Source organism: Marmota monax, unplaced genomic scaffold (assembly GCF_021218885.2).
Source record: "Marmota monax isolate L192 unplaced genomic scaffold, Marmota_monax_Labrador192_F-V1.1 WCK01_AAM20220418_F8-fsc00217, whole genome shotgun sequence".
In the NCBI taxonomy this organism is placed as follows: Eukaryota; Metazoa; Chordata; class Mammalia; order Rodentia; family Sciuridae; genus Marmota; species Marmota monax.
Window position 1 is genome coordinate 706,709 of NW_026692031.1, and position 24,251 is coordinate 730,959.

General features: G+C 37.3%; 1 protein-coding gene across 4 annotated transcripts in view; it reads left to right on the forward strand.

The window, feature by feature from the left end:
* Positions 1–24,251, forward strand: part of Auh (AU RNA binding methylglutaconyl-CoA hydratase) — a 155,749-nt gene that overhangs the window by 53,820 nt on the left and 77,678 nt on the right. For 3 of the 4 annotated variants that reach the window (XR_006853791.2, XM_058582704.1, XM_046453933.2), the window contains exons 5-6: positions 13,070–13,162; positions 14,773–14,829. The exons of the other annotated variant lie outside the window; for it this stretch is intronic. Coding sequence is in view for 2 of the 3 variants with exons in the window: in XM_058582704.1 (XP_058438687.1) it covers positions 13,070–13,162; positions 14,773–14,829 (150 nt within the window). In the remaining variant the exon portion in view is untranslated. The remainder of the gene's footprint in view (positions 1–13,069; positions 13,163–14,772; positions 14,830–24,251) is intronic. 4 annotated transcript variants of the gene reach the window in all.

Below are 24,251 nucleotides of genomic sequence, written 5' to 3' on the forward strand. Positions count from 1 at the left end.
TTTCTTACCTGGGGAATTATAAACAATCTGAATTTCTTGGGCAGTTTTGGGAGTGTACTCCCCTCTCCCTGACACTGTAGTCTGATTATTGTTTTTTTTTTTTTTTTTGTAGGTCCTATTAAGAAAAAACAAAAATCCTAGTTATTTTTAAAATATCTTGTTATAGATGAATATTTCCCATGAAGTATTTAAGTGTTATATAAATAAAATTATTTGATAAGTTTTCTCTAAAAGATATGTATGTACATTTCTATGAAGTATAATATCTGATTTATTGTGGCTTAGTAATAATAGTTTCTGACATAAAATCCAGTATTTCAGCATGAATAAGGCATGAATAATTTTTGACTGAAGTTTCAAGTGTTGTATTTGTCACTTAACACATTTAGTGGTTGTAATCACTTTAATTATATAAAAAGTTACTAGGAAATATACTTGTAAAGTATAAATCTACTTAAAAATTTTTGTACTTATTAGCATTTAGAGGTTTATGAGTAGTGAATACTGAAGAGTGTGCACAAGTTTGAGGTATACCCCTTTTAAACTATTCATTTGATTTAGTGTGTGTCTAATGCTTAACAGAAGATATAGAGATGACTGATTTTTTTTTTTTTTTTTTTTTTTTTTTAAGATTTTGGTGATTATCACCATTTTATATAAGTCATAAGTTTTTTTTAGGCATTTCATTTTTATTTTACTTTATCTGAAATAAAGTGTAGCTTATTCTGAAAATAATTAGTACCACAGTAACTGTTGTCATATCATTTGGGAGGTTGTATTTTATATTTATATATATTATATTTTCTTTCTCTAAGTGATTGACTTTTATTTTGCGTATATTTTATTAAGAATTACTTAATTTTAGAGATTGCAAAATTGACCCATCTGTGAGATAGATAGTATATATATTTATATTTACTGTGAATTTTGCATTTGTTTGAGGGTCAAGAAAAAGTTTTAAAATATTAAGTAATGTAGTTAAATTATGAGCAGTACAGAATATATTTTACTTCTTCATTTTCCTAATTTGAAGTAAAGACTGGAAATGCAAAGTGCTGAATTATGGTGTTTGAAAGATTGGTTAATAGAACACGCCAGCTAATTGCCTTGATTTGTTTTCCACATAGTGAGTTACAGATCTCGATTTTAGTTTTCTGTATCCTCTTGCCAAGAATGTTGGAAAATGAAAGCAAGTGTCTAGAAGTCAATTATTTTCTGAGTTGTTAACATCTCTGCCTTGTTGAATCATAGCTAAGTTTATATTTAAACTTGACAATTTATGATTTACGACAGTCCTTCCTTGTTTGCAATTTACTCACGTTGTGACTTTTGCCAGTTTGGGGGAAAATTGTACTTTTTAAGTAGGAGCAATGGCTTAAGCAAGCTGTGTTGTTCCAGAATATTACTCTAGAATTGGACAAGACCAAAAAAGGAATTCACTAATTATTTTTGGTTCTTTTTCCTTTTTTCCCCTCCCTTTCTCCCTCTCCCTGTCTTCCTTCCCTCTCTCCCTCTCTCCCTTCCCCTCTCTCCCTCCCTCCCTGCCCCCCCCCCCCCCCCCCCCCCGTGTCTCTTTTTCTTTTTTTAGATATTGGATATGGAACCCAGGGATGCCCTATCATTGAACTACTTCCCTAACCTTGTATTTTTTATTTTGAGACAGGGTCTTGTCAAGTTGCCCAGGCTGACCTTGAACTTGCATCCTTTTCCTGTCTCACCCTCCTTAGTAGCTGGAGTTTTAGGCACACATCATCATGCTCAGCCTTTTTTCTGTTGATAGTTTTTAATTCCTTAGGAATATTTGAATGTATGTTTATTATAAACATTTAAACTCTTTATTGCAGTTTCCTGCATCTTTCTCTTACACATAAGTAATCATTGCTAATGTGTGCATTTTTAGACCCTTCCTTGACTTTTGCATGAAATGTGTATATATCAGTAGATAGGAGGCTCTCTTTTCCCTCCTGTTACCCTTGTAAGGATTGGGAGTTGTTTTCTCTGTACTTGGCTGGGGTTCCATACCTGGCTGTTTCAGGGCTCTTACTTCCTTTTTGTGATGTTCTGCTTGTAGCTGGAGTTTGCTCTGTGATCTGGGTGGAGTCATTTTCTTGCTAGATGAATATAGGTCCTTTACTTGTCTAAATGGGGTGGTGTTAACCTTCCTGTCATTATGATTTTCTGTAGTTTATGATTTTGGTTACTTTACATTTTGAAAATTATTTTAATTATGTTCTATATTTTCTGTTTATGGGTTTTATTTCAATAACGTGAAAGAGTTGTATTTTTGTACTACCTTATCTTTATTTTATGAATTATACTTGATCCATTGTTTTGTTTAGAAAGTTCTCTTGACTTCCTACTCCATGTGATGACAAAATAAGTATATTTCTATTTTTAAATTTTTTCCTCCTTTCTTTCTCCTATTATTTTTTCTTAGCTTTTAAAATAATTTTTAACTTACACATACCTCTGTTACTTGGTTTATCTGTCTGAAATTACATCTTTCCATCAACCCTTATTTACAAAAGATTATGAAATCAGTATACTTTTCTTTTGTTGGCATTAGCATTTTCTTATCAAGTAGGTCAATTAATTTTTAAAAATATTTATTTAGATATAATTGACATGCCATGAATTATACATTGACTTATGAAAAAATATATCCATTCTCTGCAGAAATTTTATCACCCTTTGTAATCCCTTTCTCTTGCTCCTCTCTACCTTTATCCAGGTGTCCCCAGCTGTCTAATAGAATGTGCTTTGTCTCTATCAATTAATTTCCATATTTTAAGATTTTATAAAAATGGAAGATAGTGTTCATTTCTCTATGTCTTTTTCACTAGCAGAGAGGTGTTTTTTTTTTTTTTTGGTTAAATTCATTGATTTTGTAGCATGTCGATAGTTTCTTTAGCTGAGTAGTGTTTCATGGTACAGATAGACATTTGGGTCGTGACCGATTCTGGGCTGTTATATAGACATTTGTGCCTAAGTGGTTCATCATCTTTATATTTATGAGTCATAACCCAAGAATTAGGGCGCTTCTGGCTTCCTCCTGTTATTGGTGTTAATCTGAGTGAAGACAGTATGTTATCCTGTGGGATTATGAGACTGTTCAGGTTCTCTGCATAGTCACCCAGAGCTCCTTAAATTTTAATCCACTTATAAGTCACCTGGGGGTCTTGTTAAAATGCAGATCGTGGTTCAGCAGGTCTGAAGTGGGACTGAGTTCTACATTTCTAAGAAGTGTACAGGAGTTGCCAGTGCCACTCTTTGGGTAGCAAGGGAAAATAGAACTCAAGAGGTACTGAAGCAGAAGTTTGTGCGTATGTATTTTTTCTGGCTAGGTCAAAGGTTAACTGTGTGCAGTGTTTTTATTTATTTATGTGTGTGTGTGTGTGTGTGTGTGTGTGTATGTATGTATTTTATCAGAAATAGATGTAACTACATTTGCCATGATAAGAAACATTTTAAAAAATGCTAGGAGTTGGAACCACAGGTAAAGTTATTATATGACTCAGTTACATTACTGAATAATAACTGTCAAGATAAGTGGAAATGTGTGGGGACTTAACCCCACCCTGGCCCCTCATCTCTGCGCTTACCCCAGAGAGGCTTTACTTTGGGGAATTTTGGTAGGGGGGATGCTCTGGCCTGACCTTTCCTACTTCGGAGGCCTACACTGGGACACTGACACAGTTCTCTTGTGGGATACCCAGAGAAAACTCAAGGCAGAACTCTGTTAGTCAGCTGACTGGTGCTTTGTATCCAGTTCCCCACGTTCCCCAGTTGGACCTGGTGAACGGAGATTTTGATCTTAGTACCTATAGATCACTGGTCACTTCCCACAGTCTCAGCATTTCCCTGTTCTCAGGGCAGAGGTCCTTAGAGGAGGGTGGAAAGGTGGCATATGATGTGGATGCTTTTCAGGGGCTCTGGGTCTGGGCTGTGAGAGGTAGTGACAGGCAGTAATGGGGAAGAGCTGCACTATCTGTGCTCAAATTTTAGTGATGCCAGGCGAGTAACAGCAGCTCCCCTGTGCCTTGGTGGCCTCATCTGGAAATTGGAGGTCTTTGTTCTTACGTCATAAAGCTGATGAGAGGTTTAAATAAACTTTAAATTTTATTTGTAAAGTTTTTAGGACAGTGGCCACAACATAGTAGGCACTTTATATGTATTTGGTAGATAAAAAGGTACATACATAGAAAAGAAGGGGAAAGTAGGCGGGTTAGTGATAGGCTTAGAGAAATTAAGCAATATTTCTCATGTCTCACAGTTGTCTCAGTGATAGATTGACCTGAAATTCAGCATCTGAACTCCCCACTCATGGCTGCATTCTGCTGCTTCCTGGAAATCTTTCAGCTTGCTGCCTGGCATTTATGTTGATGACCCAGTGACTGAGTTTAGACTTTGACAGTTTCCTCATTTGTTAGCAACGTAAAGTGAGCATGAGCTTACAACTTAACCACTGTTGAACTCCCATCCAGGACTCCATCTTTGATGTTCCAGCTTGGCTATTGTCAGTAATAAAGCAGTGGATCTCATTGTAGCTATATTATCAACACTCACTTATAGGAAAGAATGGGTTCTTTTCAATAGCTGAATTGCTTTTTAAAAAAATTATAGGAAATTACCATTTATGTCATATTGTGTGGTTTTATAAACATCGTATCAGGTTTTTCTAAAGATGCTGAGGGAAACCGGGTGCAGTGGCACAGGCCTGTAATCCCAGTGGCTCAGGAGGCTGAGGCAGGAGGATGGCGAGTTCAAAGCCAGCCTCAGCAAAAGTGAGGCACTACGCAACTCAGTGAGACCCTTCTAAATAAAATACAAAATAGGGCTGGGGAATGTGTCTTAGTGGTTGAGTACCTCTTAGTTCAATCCCTTGTACCAAACTAAACCAAACCAAACCAAACAAAAAAACCCCAAATCACCAAACAAACAACAACAAAAACACAAAGATGCTGAGGAAATAATGTCTTTTTGTGTATTATATTAATGTATTGCTTTTTCCAACTCTACTTTTATAAAGTTTAGATACAGCTATGCTATTACGAATTAAGATACCTTTTGCCTTAATCACTGTGCGTAAAATTTGAAGTACTGTGGCCAGGTCCTCATCTTGTTCCTGTACCTGATCATCGTATCCTGCAGCAATAGCAGGATAGAGGCTGGCCCCATGCCATTTTGCCCTTGTTCCTCTGGTTTTTATTAAAGGCAGGAGTAATTATTTTATCATACTGTTACTAGGCATATTTCTCCAATTTTCATAGTAAAAAAGTAAGTTTATTTTCTTTTTCTGTGTGTATCAATACAGCCTGGGGATACTATGTTGAGCCAGTATATACAATGTATGTAGAAGGGAATGCTGTTCTTCAGCAGTTTGTTATTAACATAATGGTACCCTCTTGTAAGGAATAGCTTACCTCTTGTAAGCTGCTGTCCAGCTGTTTTTCATCACAACAGTTTGCTGAGTTTCTCCACTTTATTTGGGTTTTAACCTAGTGCTAGTACCGCAGTGTTATAAATGCTCTTCCTTTTGGCTTTTGCTCTAAGGTCCATGGCACCTGGGACGTCTCCCTCTTGTAGCTCCTGTCTCCTGCCTGCTGGCCCTAGCCCTCTCCTCTGCTGTGCATGTCAGTACCCAGGCTGCTGCTTTGGCAGTGACCCTGGTGTGAGCCTGTAGGAGAACTGAGGTGCACCCAGCCCGCAGGCTTTGCTCAGGGGCTTGTGCTGTGCTGTTTTTCAGATTTTTTAAAAACTTGATTGGAATGGGAGAATGCACTTTAAACTAGAGAAGATAAAGTTTTAGCTGAACTTAAAGGATAATTAGTAACTTATTATGGTTTTTAGTTGTTTTTATTTTATTTCTATCTTGGAAAGATTTCACTATTTGGAGTTTCCACATAATTTATGGGCATTCCCGTTGAAATACTTGGATTTCTCTGTTTTACACAACAACACTAGTCTTCAGGCAAAACCCAAGTTTAAAAATCACATGACTGACACTGTCATTTCTCCTTAATCAGATTGTTTGTGTTTTTATAGAGCCTTGTAAAGAAGCTACATTATTTATTATTATATCTCCTTAAGAGTTGAACGCAGATACATGTGTGTTTCCCATGTTTTCGCCCTGCTCTCATTCTGGTTAGCCTTGGGGATGGTGGCCTGGAGGTGCTGAAGGTACCAGAGGCCTGCCTTACTGCTCTTTAAATAGCTAAACTCTATGATTGTGTGCTTTAATTATATTTTTAGGAGAATTTCAAAGCATTATTATCTTCTATGTCATACCTGGCTCATTTCCTGATACTGTACTCAAAATAGTGTCTGATGCTGATGGTTGGATAACGCATTGAGTCATCATCGCATCCTGTTGCTGTGGGAGTAGCTTGTGCCCACTGGATTTGCAGTTCCTGTTTCATTCCTTTGTACTCATGTACAACTGCCATTATGATATTCCTTCAGATCTTTAAACTGATAATCTGCCTTTCTAAAGGTGGGTTTTATTGTTTCCCCTGTGTTTATTAAGTATTCACAGGTAGAAGAAATATAAGATGTAAAAAAAGGCATATCAGACAACTGTGAAAGTGGCATTCCCTTTGAGATGATGCATATTTTCCTGAAAAACAGGACAAATGTCTTGGGCGGGGGAGGGGGGGAACAAGAATTATATATAGTTTTAAATTTATCAAGATGTGAAATAGCTAATATGGAATAATAAGAAAGCTATTTTACCTAAATAATTTTTGAGTAGGAAAATTTTATAGACCGCTTTCCACAATGCTAAAATAGTAATTTTGAAAATCTCAAGTAGTTAACCTTTTCAGTGATTTGAAGATGCTGTGATTCCTCCTCCTCTCTTTGTTCTTCCTCTTTCTGTTTCTTATTAGCTTTCTGGTTCCCTCCCTTCCTTTGTCCTTTCCTCCCTTCTCTTTGAACTCAGGGCCGTTCTATCACTGGAGCTGCATCTCCAGCCCTTTTTATTCTTTATCTTGAGATAAGACCTTGCTAAGTCTCCCAGGCTGGCATCCAACCTGGGACCTCATGCCCCACTCAGCCTCTGGAGTTACTGGCATTATAGTCTCTCTCATACCACGCCTCTACCCCCACCTTTTTCCTGGTACGAGGACCCCAAATTTCTTGTCATTTTGCATTATATATTTCTTATAAATCGTAATGTTAAATTTTTTTATCCTTCATGAGAAACTTAGTTTCTCAAATTGTTAACTATCAAATTTAAAAATAATTTTTATTAATTCCCAAAGTATTAAATATTGGGGAAAAGGTTATATTCTCTAACATCAGAATCAAGAGCACCTGATCAGGAGCTGATTGATTTGAGCCCCTCCCAGATCAGCCCCTTCACATTTTGTTTACTTCTCATTTCCAGAGGCTGAGTGATCAGCTTGACCTTCAGCTCCTCTCCCCTCCCTAAAGATTTGAGGGGCTGGGGCTGAAAGTTCCAGCCATCTAATCCTGGCTTGGTCTTTTCTGTGGTCAGCTCTCATGCTGAAGCTTTTCATCAGTTATCTTGCTGGCATACAGAATACAGTCTTAGCACTCCAAAGATTCCAATGGTTCTAGGAGCTGTGTGTTTAGAAACAGGTAGGGTGACCAGATACATATTCATTCCAGTGTCACTTTTCCAGAAGCTTCTTCATGAGTTCCTTCCCGACTTACCAGTGCATGGCATTCCACGCTTCAGAGAGAGAGAGAGAGAGAGAGAGCATTCATTCTCTACTGAGACACTCTCCAGCTTAGGAACACTTTGGGGTTTTTTATTTCTGAAGCTCCCTATGACTGCATATGTTCATATTGTTTTTTAAGGTATTAAAAACAAAAGAATTAACAATTATAGAAAAGGAGATAAAATACCAAGTTTAAAGTAGTGGATGGGGAACAGGCAGTGAAAAACTTGGAGGTATATCCCAGTTTAAGAATGTTATTGAGTAGCCTTGATTTGACATCAGGTCTTTGTTTCAGATGGGCAGTGCAGTAGGGGATGGTTTGACAGAGAAGGGTGCCCAGAGTATCATGGAAACAAAGGGAGGGGTATTTGAGTAGTGCTTTGAAAGACATGTAAGAACTTAAGGACTAGCTAGGTATTCTAGATGGAGGTGCAACTCTTGCATAGGTGTGGATTCTTGAATGGGTGTAACTGCTAGAGGTGCTTTTGTTAGCTTGGGGTTGGAACACAGAGTATCTGTCTGAGGCTAGAGAAAAGATGAATAGGTAGACAATAGGTGCCTCTTGTGCTATGCTTACAGTTTACTTCATTTTATCGCAGAGATGGAATCAATAATTGTACAATTTTAGACAGGGGAAAAGCCCTGTAGAAATGTGGAATATGCATCAGAGGGTTAGGTAAAGAAATTCATTTTGGGGCTTCCTACTGGTGAGGAATGATGATACCCAAAACTCTAACAGAAAAGGGAGGGGACCTTAAAGATTAGCAAGCTGTTAGAAGACTCAAAACAATTGGGCATATATGGGCATTGAAAAGGAATCCAGGATGGCTTCTTGGATGACTTGGTGAGTGGATCTGCTCCTAACTATGAATTAGAATCTAGAAGTATTGAAGAGTTGTCGTGGACATGAAAAAGTGTTTAAGTGGAGATGTCCAGAAGGCAGGTGGCTATACAGACATAGTATAGAAAGAAATTTGAGTTTGAGGTAGAGGAGTGTGGACTTCTTGGTGTTACAGATAATAAAAGCTGGGTGGGAATGAGAAAAGCTTATACTGAGAACGTACAAGACTGAGAATTAACCAGGAAGGATGTGGGACCCCACAGGCCAATGGAGAAGGTGATTCAAGGAGACAGTAATCAGGATTACTCTCATCTTAAAGGCTATATGTTTAATGGGGACTGAAGATTGTACACTGGTTGTGGGACCTGGAGCAAATATCTTGGGAGCTTGGAGGTGTATGGGTATGGGTGACATGGACTTATTCTACTCTGGCCAGAAACTAGTTTGTAAAGGGAGATGAGCCCAAGGCAGGGCCTCAGGAAAGGTTTTGATGGGAGGGACATGAGATTGGAGAGGTTGAAGATTGAGGGAACTACAAATAGATAAGCTCTGTAACCAGGTTCTTAGGAAGGAGGAAGTGTCATGAGCAAGTGACAGAGTCATTCTGTTTCATTTGTAGGAGCTTAAGATGACTTTGGGGAACCATTGAGATTAAGTTGCCATTTAATCACTTTATTGATTTTTTTCTTTTAAAGTTAAAATTCACTAGATATTGTTTGTACATTAAACTCATTTCCTGATTGTGGACACTGATAAATCTTTCTTTCCCCTGCTAAGTGTGCTAGAAAAGTACATTAGGTGTCTTTCCTGTGCAAAAGCCCTATGCATCTCTGCTCTTACTGGAGTGTTCTGTCTTGGGCGGCAACTGCACATGTGTACTCCTTCTCTGCCTTTTCAGACTTTAGTCTTAGAGTAAGACTGGAAAATTTCTTGATGTGAGAATGGGTAAGATTCAGCATACTTCAACAAGTTTGGGGATTTTTTTTTTTTTTTTTTTTTTTGTATTGTGGATTGATCATTGAGCATTGGCACATGTTAGGCAAGTGCTCTAACTGCTCAGCTACATCCCCAGTCCAAAAATTCATGTTTTTGTTTTTGTTTTTTGGTACTGAGGCTTGAACTCAGGGGCGCTTGAGCACTGATCCATGTCCCCAGCTCTATTTTGTATTTTATTTAGAGACAGAGTCTCACTGAATTGCTTAGTGCCTTGCTTTTGCTGAGGCTGGCTTTGAACTTGCAATCCTCCTTTCTCAGCCTCCTGAGCCGCTGGGATTACAGGCGTGCACCACTGCACTGGGCAAATTCATATGTTTCTAAAGAAATAAAATGATTTGCCTCTCTTGGGGAATTTCATCTGTTAGCATACTAATGAAAGAGAGAGCTTTTAGGGAATAATGCCTCCCTACCTTATTTTGTGGTCCAGTGGTTAAACCCAGGGCTTTGCACATGTTGGTCAAGCATTCTACCACTGTGCTACATGGGATGGCATCTTTTAAAAACCTGTATTCTCTTTATATAATAAGATTAGCCAGCCTAACTTCATATTCCCATAGTCAGAAATAAAACTACTAGAAATTTTTCTGTTTTACAGAGTAATCAATGAATATAACCAGTCATTTTTTGACAAGTTATAGAAGTAAAATGTCCCCCACTCCCAGCACTGGGGATAGAAGCCAGGGACACTGTGCCATGAGCTATATCTATATCCTCAGCTCTTTTTTATTTTTTATCTCGATAAGGGGTCACACTAAGTTGCCAGGCTGGCCTTGAAATTGTGATCCTCTTGCCTCAGCTCCCGAGTTGTTGGGATTATAGGCATCTGCCACTATGCCTAGCCAAATCTGTATGTTGTAACTTACAAAAATCTCTATACAATAATATTCTTTCTCTAGACTCCAGAAGTGTAGTTTAGAGTTCTGTGAATGGTGGCTTTTTCCCAATCATGCCTCTGGGCAAGCTTCCAAAGTCTCCTCCCCAGGAGGTGTGAGTTTGGGTGGAGCCCATTGAGCACCTGTCACTAAATGGTGGAGCTGCCACAGCAGCTGGTTGGGCTTCTTCTTTCTTGTAGGGCATATATCATTTCTTTGAATGAGGTTGTCATTCTTAGCCTCAAAGTAGCCCTTAAATGATCATGAATTTGAGTTATGTGTGCCATTTCACCTTGAAATTTTTATCAACCAAACAATAAAATCAACACGCATAAATCAAAGGCATTTCTGTATATCAGCGACAAAACTTCTGAAACAGAAATGAGGAAAAACACTCCATTCACAATATCCTCAAAAAAATAAAATACTTGGGAATCAACCTAACAAAAGAGGTGAAAGATCTATACAATGAAAACTACAGAACCCTAAAAGGAGAAGTAGAAGAAGATCTTAGAAGATGGGAAAATATACCCTGTTCATGGATAGGCAGAACTAACATCATCAAAATGGTGATATTACCAAAAGTTCTCTATAGGTTTAATGCAATGCCAATCAAAATCCCAACGGCATTTCTTGTAGAAATGGATAAAGCAATCATGAAATTCATATGGAAAAATAAAAGACCCAGAATAGCAAAAGCAATTCTAAGCAGGAAGTGTGAATCAGGCGGTATAGCGATACCAGACTTCAAACTATACTACAGAGCAGTAGTAACAAAAACAGCATGGTACTGGTACCAAAACAGGCGGGTGGACCAATGGTACAGAATAGAGGACACAGAGACTAATCCACAAAGCTACAACTATCTTATATTTGATAAAGGAGCTAAAAGCACGCAATGGAGGAAGGATAGCATCTTCAACAAATGGTGCTGGGAAAACTGGAAATCCATATGCAACAAAATGAAACTGAATCCCCTCTTCTCGCCATGCACAAAAGTCAACTCAAAGTGGATCAAGGAGCTAGATATGAAATCAGAGACTCTGCGTCTGATAGAAGAAAAAGTTGGCTCCGATCTACATACTGTGGGGTCGGGCTCCAAATTCCTTAATAGGACACCCATAGCACAAGAGTTAATAACAAGAATCAACAAATGGGACTTACTTAAACTGAAAAGTTTTTTCTCAGCAAGAGAAACAATAAGAGAGGTAAATAGGGAGCCTACATCCTGGGAACAAATTTTTACTCCTCACACTTCAGATAGAGCCCTAATATCCAGAGTATACAAAGAACTCAAAAAATTAGACAATAAGATAACAAATAACCCAATCAACAAATGGGCCAAGGACCTGAACAGACACTTCTCAGAGGAGGACATACAATCAATCAACAAGTACATGAAAAAATGCTCACCATCTCTAGCTGTCAGAGAAATGCAAATCAAAACCACCCTAAGATACCATCTCACTCCAGTAAGATTGGCAGCCATTATGAAGTCAAACAACAACAAGTGCTGGCGAGGATGTGGCGAAAAGGGTACTCTTGTACATTGCTGGTGGGACTGCAAACTGGTGTGGCCAATTTGGAAAGCAGTATGGAGATTTCTGGGAAAGCTGGGAATGGAACCACCATTTGACCCAGCTATTGCCCTTCTCGGACTATTCCCTGAAGACCTTAAAAGAGCGTACTACAGGGATACTGCCACATCGATGTTCATAGCACCACAATTCACAATTGCTAGACTGTGGAACCAACCCAGATGCCCTTCAATAGATGAATGGATTAAAAAAAATGTGGCATTTATACACCATGGAGTATTACGCAGCACTAAAAAATGACAAAATCATGGAATTTGCAGGGAAATGGATGGCTCTAGAGCAGATTATGCTAAGTGAAGCTAGCCAATCCCTAAAAAACAAATACCAAATGTCTTCTTTGATATAATGAGAGCAACTAAGAACAGAGCAGGGAGGAAGAGCAGGAAGAAAAGATTAACATTAAACAGAGACATGAGGTGGGAGGGAAAGGAAGAGAAAAGGGAAATTGCATGGTAATGGAGGGAGACCCTCATTGTTATACAAAATTACATATAAGAGGTTGTGAGGGGAATGGGAAAATAAACAAGGAGAGAAATGAATTACAGTAGATGGGGTAGAGAGAGGGGAGGGGAGGGGGCATAGTAGAGGATAGGAAAGGTAGCAGAATACAACAGTTACTAATAGGGCATTATGTAAAAATGTGGATGTGTAACCGATGTGATTCTGCAATCTGTATTTGGGGTAAAATTGGGAGTTCATAACCAACTTGAATCTAATGCATGAAATATGATATGTCAAGAGCTTTGTAATGTTTTGAACAACCAATAATAAAAAAAAAGACTATACTTTAAAAAGTCATAGAACTGTTAATTTGACCAAAAGTATTTATGAAAAATTCATTAACGTAGGAAGGTTTGAAGATAATTATTGTATATTCAAGTGGTGGAACACTATACAATCATTAGATAAAAGTTTTTGAAGAATAATGATGGAGATCTAAATGGTTTGCTAAAGGTAAAATGGATATAGAGTCTATATACAATATCCCATTTAAAAATGTATTCACAAAAAAAATGGAATTACATAGTGAGATAATGAACTAATTGAAGAAGCATGACCTTTGTCATCCTGTTTCAGCTAATCTGCCAGTGCCAACGATTGCAGCAATAGATGGCCTTGCACTAGGTGGTGGTCTTGAATTGGCTCTGGCCTGTGATATACGAGTAGCAGGTAGGTGAGAATTGATCCTATTAAAAATGTAATGTTCAAAAATGGATTTTGTATTTACTTTTGAGTTAATTCCAGTATTTTGTTTTGGTCCTGTTTTTGAGTGAGACATTTTAAAAGTCACCTGTTGGGCCTCATGGTGCATTTAGAACCCCACTGAAGAAAGGGATCTTCTGTTGTCTCTTGCTCTTTTATGGCAGTAGGAAGAGATGCTAGTATTTAGGTCAGACAGATGTGAGTTCGAACTGTAGGTCTTGTCCTTTTCAGATGAGTTTTTTCCCCCCTCTCTAAATGGGGGAAACCACTGTGGGAGTGCTTAGACCAAGTACTTAATAACTCTTAAGTGCAGTAATAATAACATAATCCCTTTGCAATTCATTCTATTCCTAAGTGGTTTTCTGAGTATGTAGAGATGGTTATGAAAATAATGAAGACAATTAGTGTTGACCAGTTACTGAGTGCTGCCCAGGTGCCTGGTACACACTTGACATATATTTAGTCACTCAGTGTGCCTAGCAACGCTGCAAGCACAGAGCTTTGGTGCAGGAAGACGCTGGGAACAGAAAGAGGGGAAGTAACAAGGCCAAAGGGGTGACTGAACTGGAATCACAGGCCACAGTTCTGTTACCCCCCTGGAGTAAGTATGAATACCAATCTTCTGTGTTGATTTTTCTGCACAATGTCTTCCAGAGAGTTTCAGCTCTAGCTGTTCCATGGGCTCTGGGACTGATCAGACAGCAGACAGCAGTCATTATTCTTCCCTTGGCTCCCATTGTCACCTGATATGGCAGCATGATATGGCTGCATGTTAAAAGTAGAGTCAATATAATTCATTTAAATAATTTGAATTGTGTCTTGAGACTGGTGGTTGCTTGTCCTTATATATGTTTTCCTTCTTTCTACTTTAAGTCCCTATATATTCTTTTAATGATGAAATCAGTTATTGTTTTATGGTGCTAGAGATCAGTTTGCTTTTCAATTGACAAGCTAAGGTATCTGGAATCCATTTTGAAAGAATGCAGGCTCTTGTAATGAGGATGTGAAAAATAGTAAGTACATTTGAATATGCACATTAAGAAATGATGAAGATGTCCTAAGGTACTTGTGAAAACAAACAAAAAAAGGAATGCTTCCCAACTGTCAAACAATAAAACTGTTTGTTGAAAGTAACTAGAGACATGGTCTTGAGAAGTTGCCATATCTGATATATTAAGCTGCTTGATCTAGGGGACAATTCAGGCAGCTGAAGAATTTGTGCTTGTCAGACACAGTCTCTCTCCTGATCCTGAATAATTACTGAGATCCAAGCCTTCAAATATGACTTGGTAGTATTAGCTCTAATAATATAGTTACAGTTCTTGTCTTTTACCATCCAAAATGAATTCACTGCCAAGCAGTTTTTAACAGAAAATGTTGTGTTACTCTCCTTATATATAAGTAATTTAGAGTATTTTCTTGTTTCTCTAAGTATCTTTTGAAGTGATTATAAAAATAGTGACACCAGTTAAATTAGTAAACAGTGTTTTAATGTATCTTAGTTTACTAACTCTTTCAAGTTGTGGTTTTTTAATGCTATGATGTGTATGTTTCTTAATTTTCTTTTTTCTTTTTAGCTTCCTCTGCAAAAATGGGCCTGGTTGAAACAAAGTTGGCAATTATTCCTGGTGGAGGTATGAGTTCTTCACTCCCGTCTCTCAGTATTCTTACTGTGTTCCCAGTTACAGTGTCTAAGGCAAAATTCTGTTCATGGAAAAGGCAGAGGAGACTGCTGTATTGTTGGCTCTTTTAGTGAAATCCCTATTCAAAATATGCTCCTTTTTAGCTGCAGATGGTGGTCATATACTGGCTATTACTTTCTTTTTGTGCTGTTTTCTTTGCTTTTCTATGTTATTTTAAGTTTTCAATTATTGTACAGTCCACATTGATATCACTGCTTGGATCTCTTGTTAAAGGACTACCTGGCAGTTTTGAAACTTTTTTTTTTTTTTTTTTTTAATATTTTTTGGATGTTGATGGGCCTTTATTTAGTTCATTTATTTCTATGTGGTGCTGAGGATTGAACCCAGTGCCTCACACATGCTAGGCAAGTGCTCTACCCCTGAGCCACAACCCCAGCTCCAGTTTTGGAACTTTTATTCATGCATTTAAATGTGTGTGCCCTAACTGAGAGCTTCCTGCACACAGTCAGACCCTGAGTAGAAGAGGAGAGATGGCTTCTCTGTTGGTCATCTTTGTATCACTGGGACAAAATACCTGAGGTAGACCATGTAGGAGGAGGACAGGTTTACCTTGGCTCATGGTTTTGGAAGTTTCAGTCCATGGTTGGTTCCATTGCTTTTGGACCTGTGGTGAGAAATTACATGGCAGCTGGAAGGCAAAGAGGGAAAAAGGGACCTAAGTTCCAAAACCACCTTTAATGGCATGCCCACAGTGACCTCGCTTCCTCCCATCAGGCCCCACCAGCCAAGAAAACAAAGCTGGGGCCAGGTCTTGAATACATGGGCCTTTGGGGAACATTTCAGATCCAAATGAGCATCTTACCAGGTTTTGGGCCATATTTTTTGTTTTTGTACAGCAGGACAAAGGTTGGGGTTAGTGGGTAGCCTGAATTTGGAGCTGAAGAGGTTTTGTTTCTTCTGTTCCCATGAAGAACATAGATGAGCTGCTGCTTTTGTGAGTGTCATATAAGAAAGCACCATTTCAACATCGACAGTGAAATTTTGCATCATTTATAAATCTGAATTTTTTGCTATTGTGATTTAGAGAATTTGGAGATATTCCCATTTCATGATGTCCTTCTTTGAAACAGTTGTCTTCATTTAAGGATGTGTATGGTATAGTAACCTTCCTTGGTAACTTTCACACGTAAATGACAGCTTATCAGTGTTATGGATGAAATAACTGTACCGTGTAAAAATTAAATACAGTGTTGAACATGACAGATGTCTGCAGATGAATACGTTTAAATTGTATGTTTAAAGAGTATGTGTCCTGGGTAGGGTAAAGAATTAAAACATAAGGTAGGTAGAAATTTAAACTTAAGTTATAGTGAAATTGAAGACTACTCAGTTCATGCACTAGAGTATTCTATTTTGGTCATCCACAAAAATGCTATTTTTTAGGCCCAAAGCATTTAATATCTATCTGTTCTACCATGCCTACCTTGTCCATAGTAACTAATGGAAACACTAGAGAAGGGTTTATAAGAGAATGAATCTATTTGAAAAAAATTACCAGATAACTAATTGTGAAATAAAATGAAATGGAGAAAAAGTGTGACATTGCACATTTTGGAATTTCTTTTAAGAAATAAACATTTAGGGGTAATTAGGATATAACTAATCTTAGAAAGATAGTGGCTTGCATGGTGCATCCTCATTCCTCCCCACAAGCTATGGCAATTTTGGAGCCTATAAATGTGACCTTATTTGGAAAGAGGATCATTAAAGATGTAATTAAAGGGTCTCAAAATGAGCATATGCTGTATTATCTGAGGGACTCTTAGGTTCAATGAGAAAGTGTCCTTACAAGAAAGAAAAGAAACAGGCAGAAGAGAAGATCATGTGAAGACAGGGGAATAACATAAGCCAGGCAATGCCAAGGATAGTCTGCAGCCACCAAAGTGTCGGGGAGAGCACCCTGGGACAGTTTCTCCTTCAGAGTCTCCAGAAGGATCCAGCCTCACAGAGACCTTGATTTTGGATTTCTGCCCTCCAAAACTGAGAGAATAAATTTCTGTTGTTGTTAATATGTGGTATTTTTTGTTACAGCACTCTTTGGAAACTGATACTGTCACTTTTCAATGATATTAAAGTAATATGTTTAGACAAGGGTTAGTAGGTGGAAGAGATTGGGGATGGGAGGAAACTGAACTTGATAATTTGAATACTTACCATGCCTTGAAGATGAAGTGTTTTGTATTAAAACAACCAAAAATTAAAACACTTCTATAATGAAAAAAATGGATTGTACTTCAGAAATGAGGGTGAGCTTTATTGGCTTCCTTCCTTCCGTTGTGAATGCCTCATGAGTGGCATTGTGAGTGGCAATGTGCTATGCCTTGTGAGTTCCAGAAATCAGAATTTCTCCCTAGTGTACTTAAGTTCTTCAGCATTCTTTTCAAGTGGACCCATTAATTAGAATACTTTTTTTTTGGGTAGATTTGAATGAATTTGTTCTCATGTTTTCTCATGAATGGTATCATTTTTCTAATTTCTATTAAATGAATTTTATCATAAAAATTATAGTGCTTTAATATTTTCCCATTTATTTATAACAGCTGGTTCTGGCTGGGCACGATGGCACACATCTGTTATCCCAGTGACTTGGGAGGCCGAGGCAGGAGGATTGTGAGTTCAGAGCCAGCCTCTGCAATGGGAGGCACTAAGCAACTCAGTGAGACTCTGTCTCTAAATAAAATGCAAAAAAGGGCTGGGTATGTGGCCCAGTGGTCGAGTGCCCCTGAGTTCAATTCCTGGTACTGTGCGCCGCCCCCCCCCCCCCCCCACTGCCAAAATAGCTGATTCTCTTTTTCTTTTTTTAAAAATTTATTTATTTTATATATACACACACACACACACACACACACACATACATATGGCAGCAGAATGCATTTTGATTCATTGTACTGTTATAGTTAAAGCTTCATCACAGGGTTTCATAAACTGACTTCCAGACCACTCACGTTATAATCAAATCAAGCCTTTATTGAAGCACACCGGTGGCGGCTGACCAGAACATAAAGCTGTTCCCCTGATCAGCCCCGAACAATTGCAAGGGCACTCCTTATAAGCCTGAAAACCGCAAAAGGGATGTTCAGGGGGTCTAGCCAATGCAAGCAAGCCAGGTTACAGAAGCGGGACAGTGCAGTCAAGCGGAGGGAAGCCTAACCAATCACAGTTAGCCCAGTCACTGCAGTTACGGAAACAGAGCCCCGTTACCCTAGTTACAGAAACAATGCCCCATTAGGTAGTTCCGTGTTCTTAAAGGTTTCTATAGCAAAAGGAAAAGAACATCTTGCCCCAGTCATGACTCTTCTACTTGGCATGGTTGTTTTACAGGGTGAAGTCATAAAACAAAATGGAGTCACATTTGCTCCTACTATCACATTCCCCACTGGTTTTAGTAGGTTTGATGTCAATCTTGCACATCATTAGGCCTCAGTTGTTTTTTTGTTTTTTTTTTTTTTCCATCTTTATGTGTTTAAGGGACTGTACTGTGCTCGCAAGACATAACCTTGACCTCACCTATATTCTTGTGTATATGGTTTAGGAGGGTTTTTAAGAGGCAGGATCCTACAGTAATACCAATCAGGAGAAGGACTAGAGGCCCAACTACAGCTGAAATGATGGTAGTCAACTAAGGGGACCATGAGAATAGGTTTTAGAACCAATTTCCTGAAGTTTCTAGTGCTTCATCTCTTTCCTTTAACCTGTTTCTCACAAGCGCCAAACTGTCTTTTATTATCCCAGAATGGTTTGCATAGAAACAAGTTTCTCTTGGAGCCATACAAAGTCCTCCTTGTTTCAGAAAGAGACCATCTAGACCTCATTCTATTTTGTAAGACTATTTCTGTTAGAGAGTCTAGTGAAACCTCTAGTTTGGAGATTGACCTTTCTAGTTTTCCTAAATCTATATCTATTTGACAGCTGAGGGACTTCCCAAACCAGCCAGGAGGGGAACTAAAACGGGGGCAGCCAGTCTATGTGATAAATCAGTGGGCCCTGGCCTTTTAATAAGTCCAGGTGTTCTTTTCCCTTTACTCCATCAAAATAGTAGGTTACATAGTTCAGGGTTATTGACAGGTTGGAGATTTAGTCAAGGAGTTCAAAGTGGGAACAGAGAAGCACAATTTTTGGTAAATGGGGAGTTGTCCCACTTATAAGTTGGGTTGTGGAAGCAAGTGTCTCTTTATGGGAGATTACCCAGGGTGATCTTGGGAGCAGTTTCCCAGGTACATCTTCCTGAGCTAGACATATTGGCGAACATCTATGTTGACTGTACTTTTTTTCTCTAATATTAGGGACCTCCTACTGCCGTAAGGGAAAAGGGCGATGATTGTTCTTGCTGCTTCCAGCTGAAAAGGGGCAATGTGCAGTGGATAAGCAGTTTGGAGTCCCTTTTTAGAAACCAAGTGGGTCAAGGAGTCCATGGTAAAAATGTGGCTCAGGAGGAACAGGATGTCAATTCACCTGGGGTGGGCACTTCTATGAGAGAAACAAAAAGACACGAGTGCTGGAGTAAGATTAATACAAATAGCAGTTGTAGCATCTGGAACCTGTCCATGAATATCATGAAAATGACAGAAATTAATAATTGTTTACCAGGAGGTGAAAGAAAGACCTGAGAAAATGTCCCCATAACAAGGCCTAACAAAGCCTAATAAGGCACTTTTTTTTTTTTTGGAACATAAATCTTTAACGTTGTCAGAATTATCAGGAATGTAGACACAACATTTAGTTAAATTATTGTTAATGTCATCTGATTTTTGTAAAAATACCTTTTTGGCATAACCTCTGTGTTCAGTAAAGATCCTTTGTTACTTAGGATTAGATAATTATATTAATAAACACTGATTATATCTTCCTGTGTAGGAGGTTAGGAAGATCTGTAGGCCTTAAACTGACTAAAAACTTCTGGCAGTGTTTATTGGTAGTTATCAGGCATTTTTGCCTAAGAATTTCTCTTCTGTTGTCTCCAGTCTTACTTATTTTTGGGGATGCTAACACTAGTGTACATTTTAAGTTACATTAAAATAACTTGTTTTTGGTTTTAACTGTTTTTGCTAGGTGTTTAAGACCAAGCTGGTCAAACTGACCTTGTTCCTATCTGTTGGTAAGAGTCAGCTGAGTTTCCTTGGAGGACATTTTTTGGGGAACTTGTGAGTAGCACTTTAGCTCTGTTAGTGTCATCTGCATTAGGATGGGTCAAGGTCTTGCTGACCATATGGCTTCACTTGGAAGCATCAGGCATGTCTCCCCTTTTCAATGACCCTCCTCTTTTGCAGCATATACACTCATTGGCTTTCTGTTCTCCAGAGGTCTCATTAATCCCCCTTATCGGGAGGTTATGTGGCCCAGAGTTGCAAAGCTTTTCCCCCTGTCCTGGGTTCAGGCTGACTTAGAGGGCAAGAGCCAAATATTGGTTTCTTTGGCCCCTTTATTTTAACCTTAATATTTAAATTTGGCCTTGAACATCCAGTAAGTTAGTTTTACCAGTTTTAAAGTAAGAATGCTGGGCTTTAACTTTTACGTTTTACAGTTAATTTTTACATAACACAATATCCTTATTTTATTTATTAATTTATGTAATGCTGAAGATCTGCCTGAAGGAGAAGATGACACCTTAGCATCTACTGTGATCCAATCACTCTACGCCAACGAGGCAGCTTACAGACCCAGAGACTCCATTAGATTTTGGCTATAAAAACTCTCTTTTGCCAGGTCCTTCTCTCTTGCTCTCTCCTTTTTCTCTTACTTTCCCTGTCTCTCATTCTCCCTCTCACTTTTTTTTCCTTTCTCTTTTTCCTTCTCTCTCTCTCTTTTTCTTTCTCTCTCTTTTGTGTTAATCAGACACTGTCACAGTAAAGGTCTCTTGGTTGCTCTAAGTGTAGTGGTCACATTTTTTTTTTTTTTTTAGTTATAATGAAAATACAAACTGAAATTAACAATAGTAAAATCATATTTAGCTTGTATATAATTTTGAGCCTTGGCTGAGTTATACATTATATTTTTTATTTGAGATCACAGTAATTTTTCCAGTAAAGTTAATTTTTGAATATAACTTTGAATTAACTGAAATCTGGCCTACTTTGACATGCTGTAAGGTGGGAGGCAGAGCCTTATCTCAGGTAAGGCAGGGTTCTTCACAATCTTAGGTAAAATGTTTTAGTTTTAAAGTTGATCTTTGTCTCTCTTTTTAGATATAATTTTATAAAGTTTACATATATTGTTTTCTGACTCTGTATGAATAGTAGTAGTACAATATGATGACATACATCTGAAACATTAATTAAGGAAAGGCTGAGAGCCCTTAACATTTTTTTCCAGGTGGAAAAGTGGCAAAATGTTTTATAATATTAATCTTTAAAAAATTAGGCTCTCTTTTTAAAATATCTTTAAATTTTTGTATCTTATTGTAAAAGATAACATAAGATTTGGTTACAAAACATCAAATGATATAAATAAATCTCCAATAAAATTTATTATCGTTATAAGTTTAAATTACCATTACAGACAATTTTAGTTTGGAGAATACCAGCTTGATAAAATGTTTCTTTTTTTTTTTAATATTTATTTTTTAGTTTTCGGCGGACACAACATCTTTGTTTGTATGTGGTGCTGAGGATCGAACCCGGGCGGCACGCATGCCAGGCGAGCGTGCTACCGCTTGAGCCACATCCCCAGCCCTGATAAAATGTTTCTTTAAACCTTTTTTACCTTAAAGACTTGTATACCTGAAAGATATGAACATATTTACCACATTTTTATTGATGTTTTTATATTAACCAAGGTTAGCTTTTAAAGGAAAATCTAGACTCTGTAATGTAGGACAATACTTTAAAATAACAGTTGCTGTTTAGCCACAGATGTACAAACCTTAATTTCTCCAAGATTACTTGTTCTAGGGGATAAAACTTAACAGACACAATGTAACTAATAGTTTTAGAAGTTTTTGTTATTTTAACATATAAATATATCAATACATTATTGTTTGTCTTTAGGGAACAACCTTGAATAGTTTTAATTATTTATGTTACATATATAACCAACTTAGTTACATATAAACCTTTTAATATTTGTCTTTTATTTATAGACGTTTATATTACTTAATTAGACCCTTTTATTGTTTACTTACATGTATTATATTTTATCACATGAAGACTTTTTACCTGGAAACGTTTTTTATTAAATATATTTTTATATTTAGAACTTTTTAATAATTTTTAATCCATTGATCCTTTTTTTGTTTGTACCTTGAAATAAACCTTATAAATTTTTGAATTTAGATAAATTAATATATTTTAATAAGATGAAATATTTATTATTTACAGTACTTTAATTGAAATACAGTTGAAACCTCTTGACTCCTTGTATGTAGAATTATACCTGTTGGGACTTTGTAATTTACAGTAACCTTGTTTTTATAATAACACAAGATAATTTTAAATTTCCTTTTTAGTTTACCAATTTATGAAAACGCCAACATTGTTTAAATATTTTACTTTCTGGAATTTAAGGAGTTAAGAGTACTTGATATTTTATTTAACAGACAGCATTTTAACTTTGTAAACCAATTAGATGTCTCTAGCAAACACATCCATGATTCATTTCATATACGTTTAGATGTAATTTACGTATCTTTTTTAAAAACAAGGTATCAGACAAGTGCATTAAATAGTATTAGTAATCTTTTTTTGTTGTTGAATAAAAATCCTAGAGACGATGGATATCAAACACTTTATAGACATTAACATTTTAACAGCTGTTTAACCATCTAGAAACAAAACTGTGCATTAGTAACTTTAAAGACATTTGTACTTTTATCTATTTTCCCAATTTGAATTGACCCTTTTAAATCATATTAACCAAAAGTATTTGGATCAATTTTTTTAAATTTTAATTTATGAGCTCATATGTCAATTTTTTGTACCAAATATATAGACATGACAATACATATAGTCAGTACACTGGTGCACCCACACAAAGCAAACAAACAAAAAGCCTTGTAGCTTATTTTTTTTAAACCTGTTTGATTGAGAGTTAACCCTTGTAAATTGGCCTTAGAATAAAGCAGAGTGTAATCAGAAAAACATATTAACCTACGCATATTGGATCAAAATTATGAGTTTAACAAATATAGAATTTTAAAAGTTTTCTGACCTTTTTCCTGAGGTGGTCCTGTTCATGAAAGCTGAAAAGAGTTGAGGGAACATAGACCAATGCCTGGTACCACCAAAAAAACTTTAGTATGCTGATTTTAGTTCCTTTGAATAAATACCAAGGAGTTAGGTAGGTATGTTTAATGGTAGTTCTATTCCTAGTCTTTTGAAGAATCTTCATACTGCTTTCCAAAGTGGTTGTGTAGTCCCACCAACAATGTATGAGAAACACCTTTATCCCCACGTTCTTGCCAGCATTTTTTTTTATTATTTGTATTTTTTATGATTGTCATTGTAATTGGAGTGAGATGAAATCTTTTTTTGGTAGGGCAGGGGTACCAGAATTGAACTCAGGGGCACTTGACCTACAGAGCCATATCCCCAGCCCTATTTTATATTTTATTTAGAGACAGGATCTCTCTGAGTTGTTTAGTACATAGCTCTTACTGGGGCTGGCTTTGAACCCGCCATCCTCCTGCTTTAGCTTCCCCACCTGCTGGGATTACAGGTATACATGTGCCCCTGTGCCTGGCGCTTGAAATCTTAACACAGTTTTGATTTGCATTTCCCTGATATTTAGGGATATCGAATATTTTTTCATATATTTGTTAACCATTTTATTTCTTCTTTTTTAAAAATATATTTTATTTAGAGACAGGCTCTCACTGAGTTGCTTAGGGCCTCGCTGATTTGCTTAGGCTGGCTTTGAATTCATCCTCCTGCCTAAGCCTCCTGAGCCACTGGGATTACAGGTGTACACCACCACGCCCAACTCTTATTTCTTCTTTTGAGACATGTGTGTTTAGTTCTTTTGCCCATTTATTCAATGGGTTATTTGCTTTTTTGGTTTTAGACTTTTTGAGTTCTTTATATATCCTGGATTAATTAATCCCCTGTCAGGAGTAGCTGGCAGATTTTTCTCTCATTCTGTAAGCTCTCTGTCTTCATGCTCAATTATTTCCTTTGCCTTGCAGAATGTTTTTAGTTTGATGCCGTCCCACTTGTGATTCTTGGTTTTATTATTTGAGATTTAAGAATCCTATTAAGGAATTTAGGTACTGGTGCCATTATGTCAGAGTGTTGAACCTATGTTTTCTTCTAGCATATGTAAAATTTTTGGTCTAAGTACTGTTTTGACCCACTTTGAGTTGAGTTTTGGGCAAGGCAAAAAGGATTCTTCTTTGTGTGGATATCCAGTTTTCCTAGCACTAT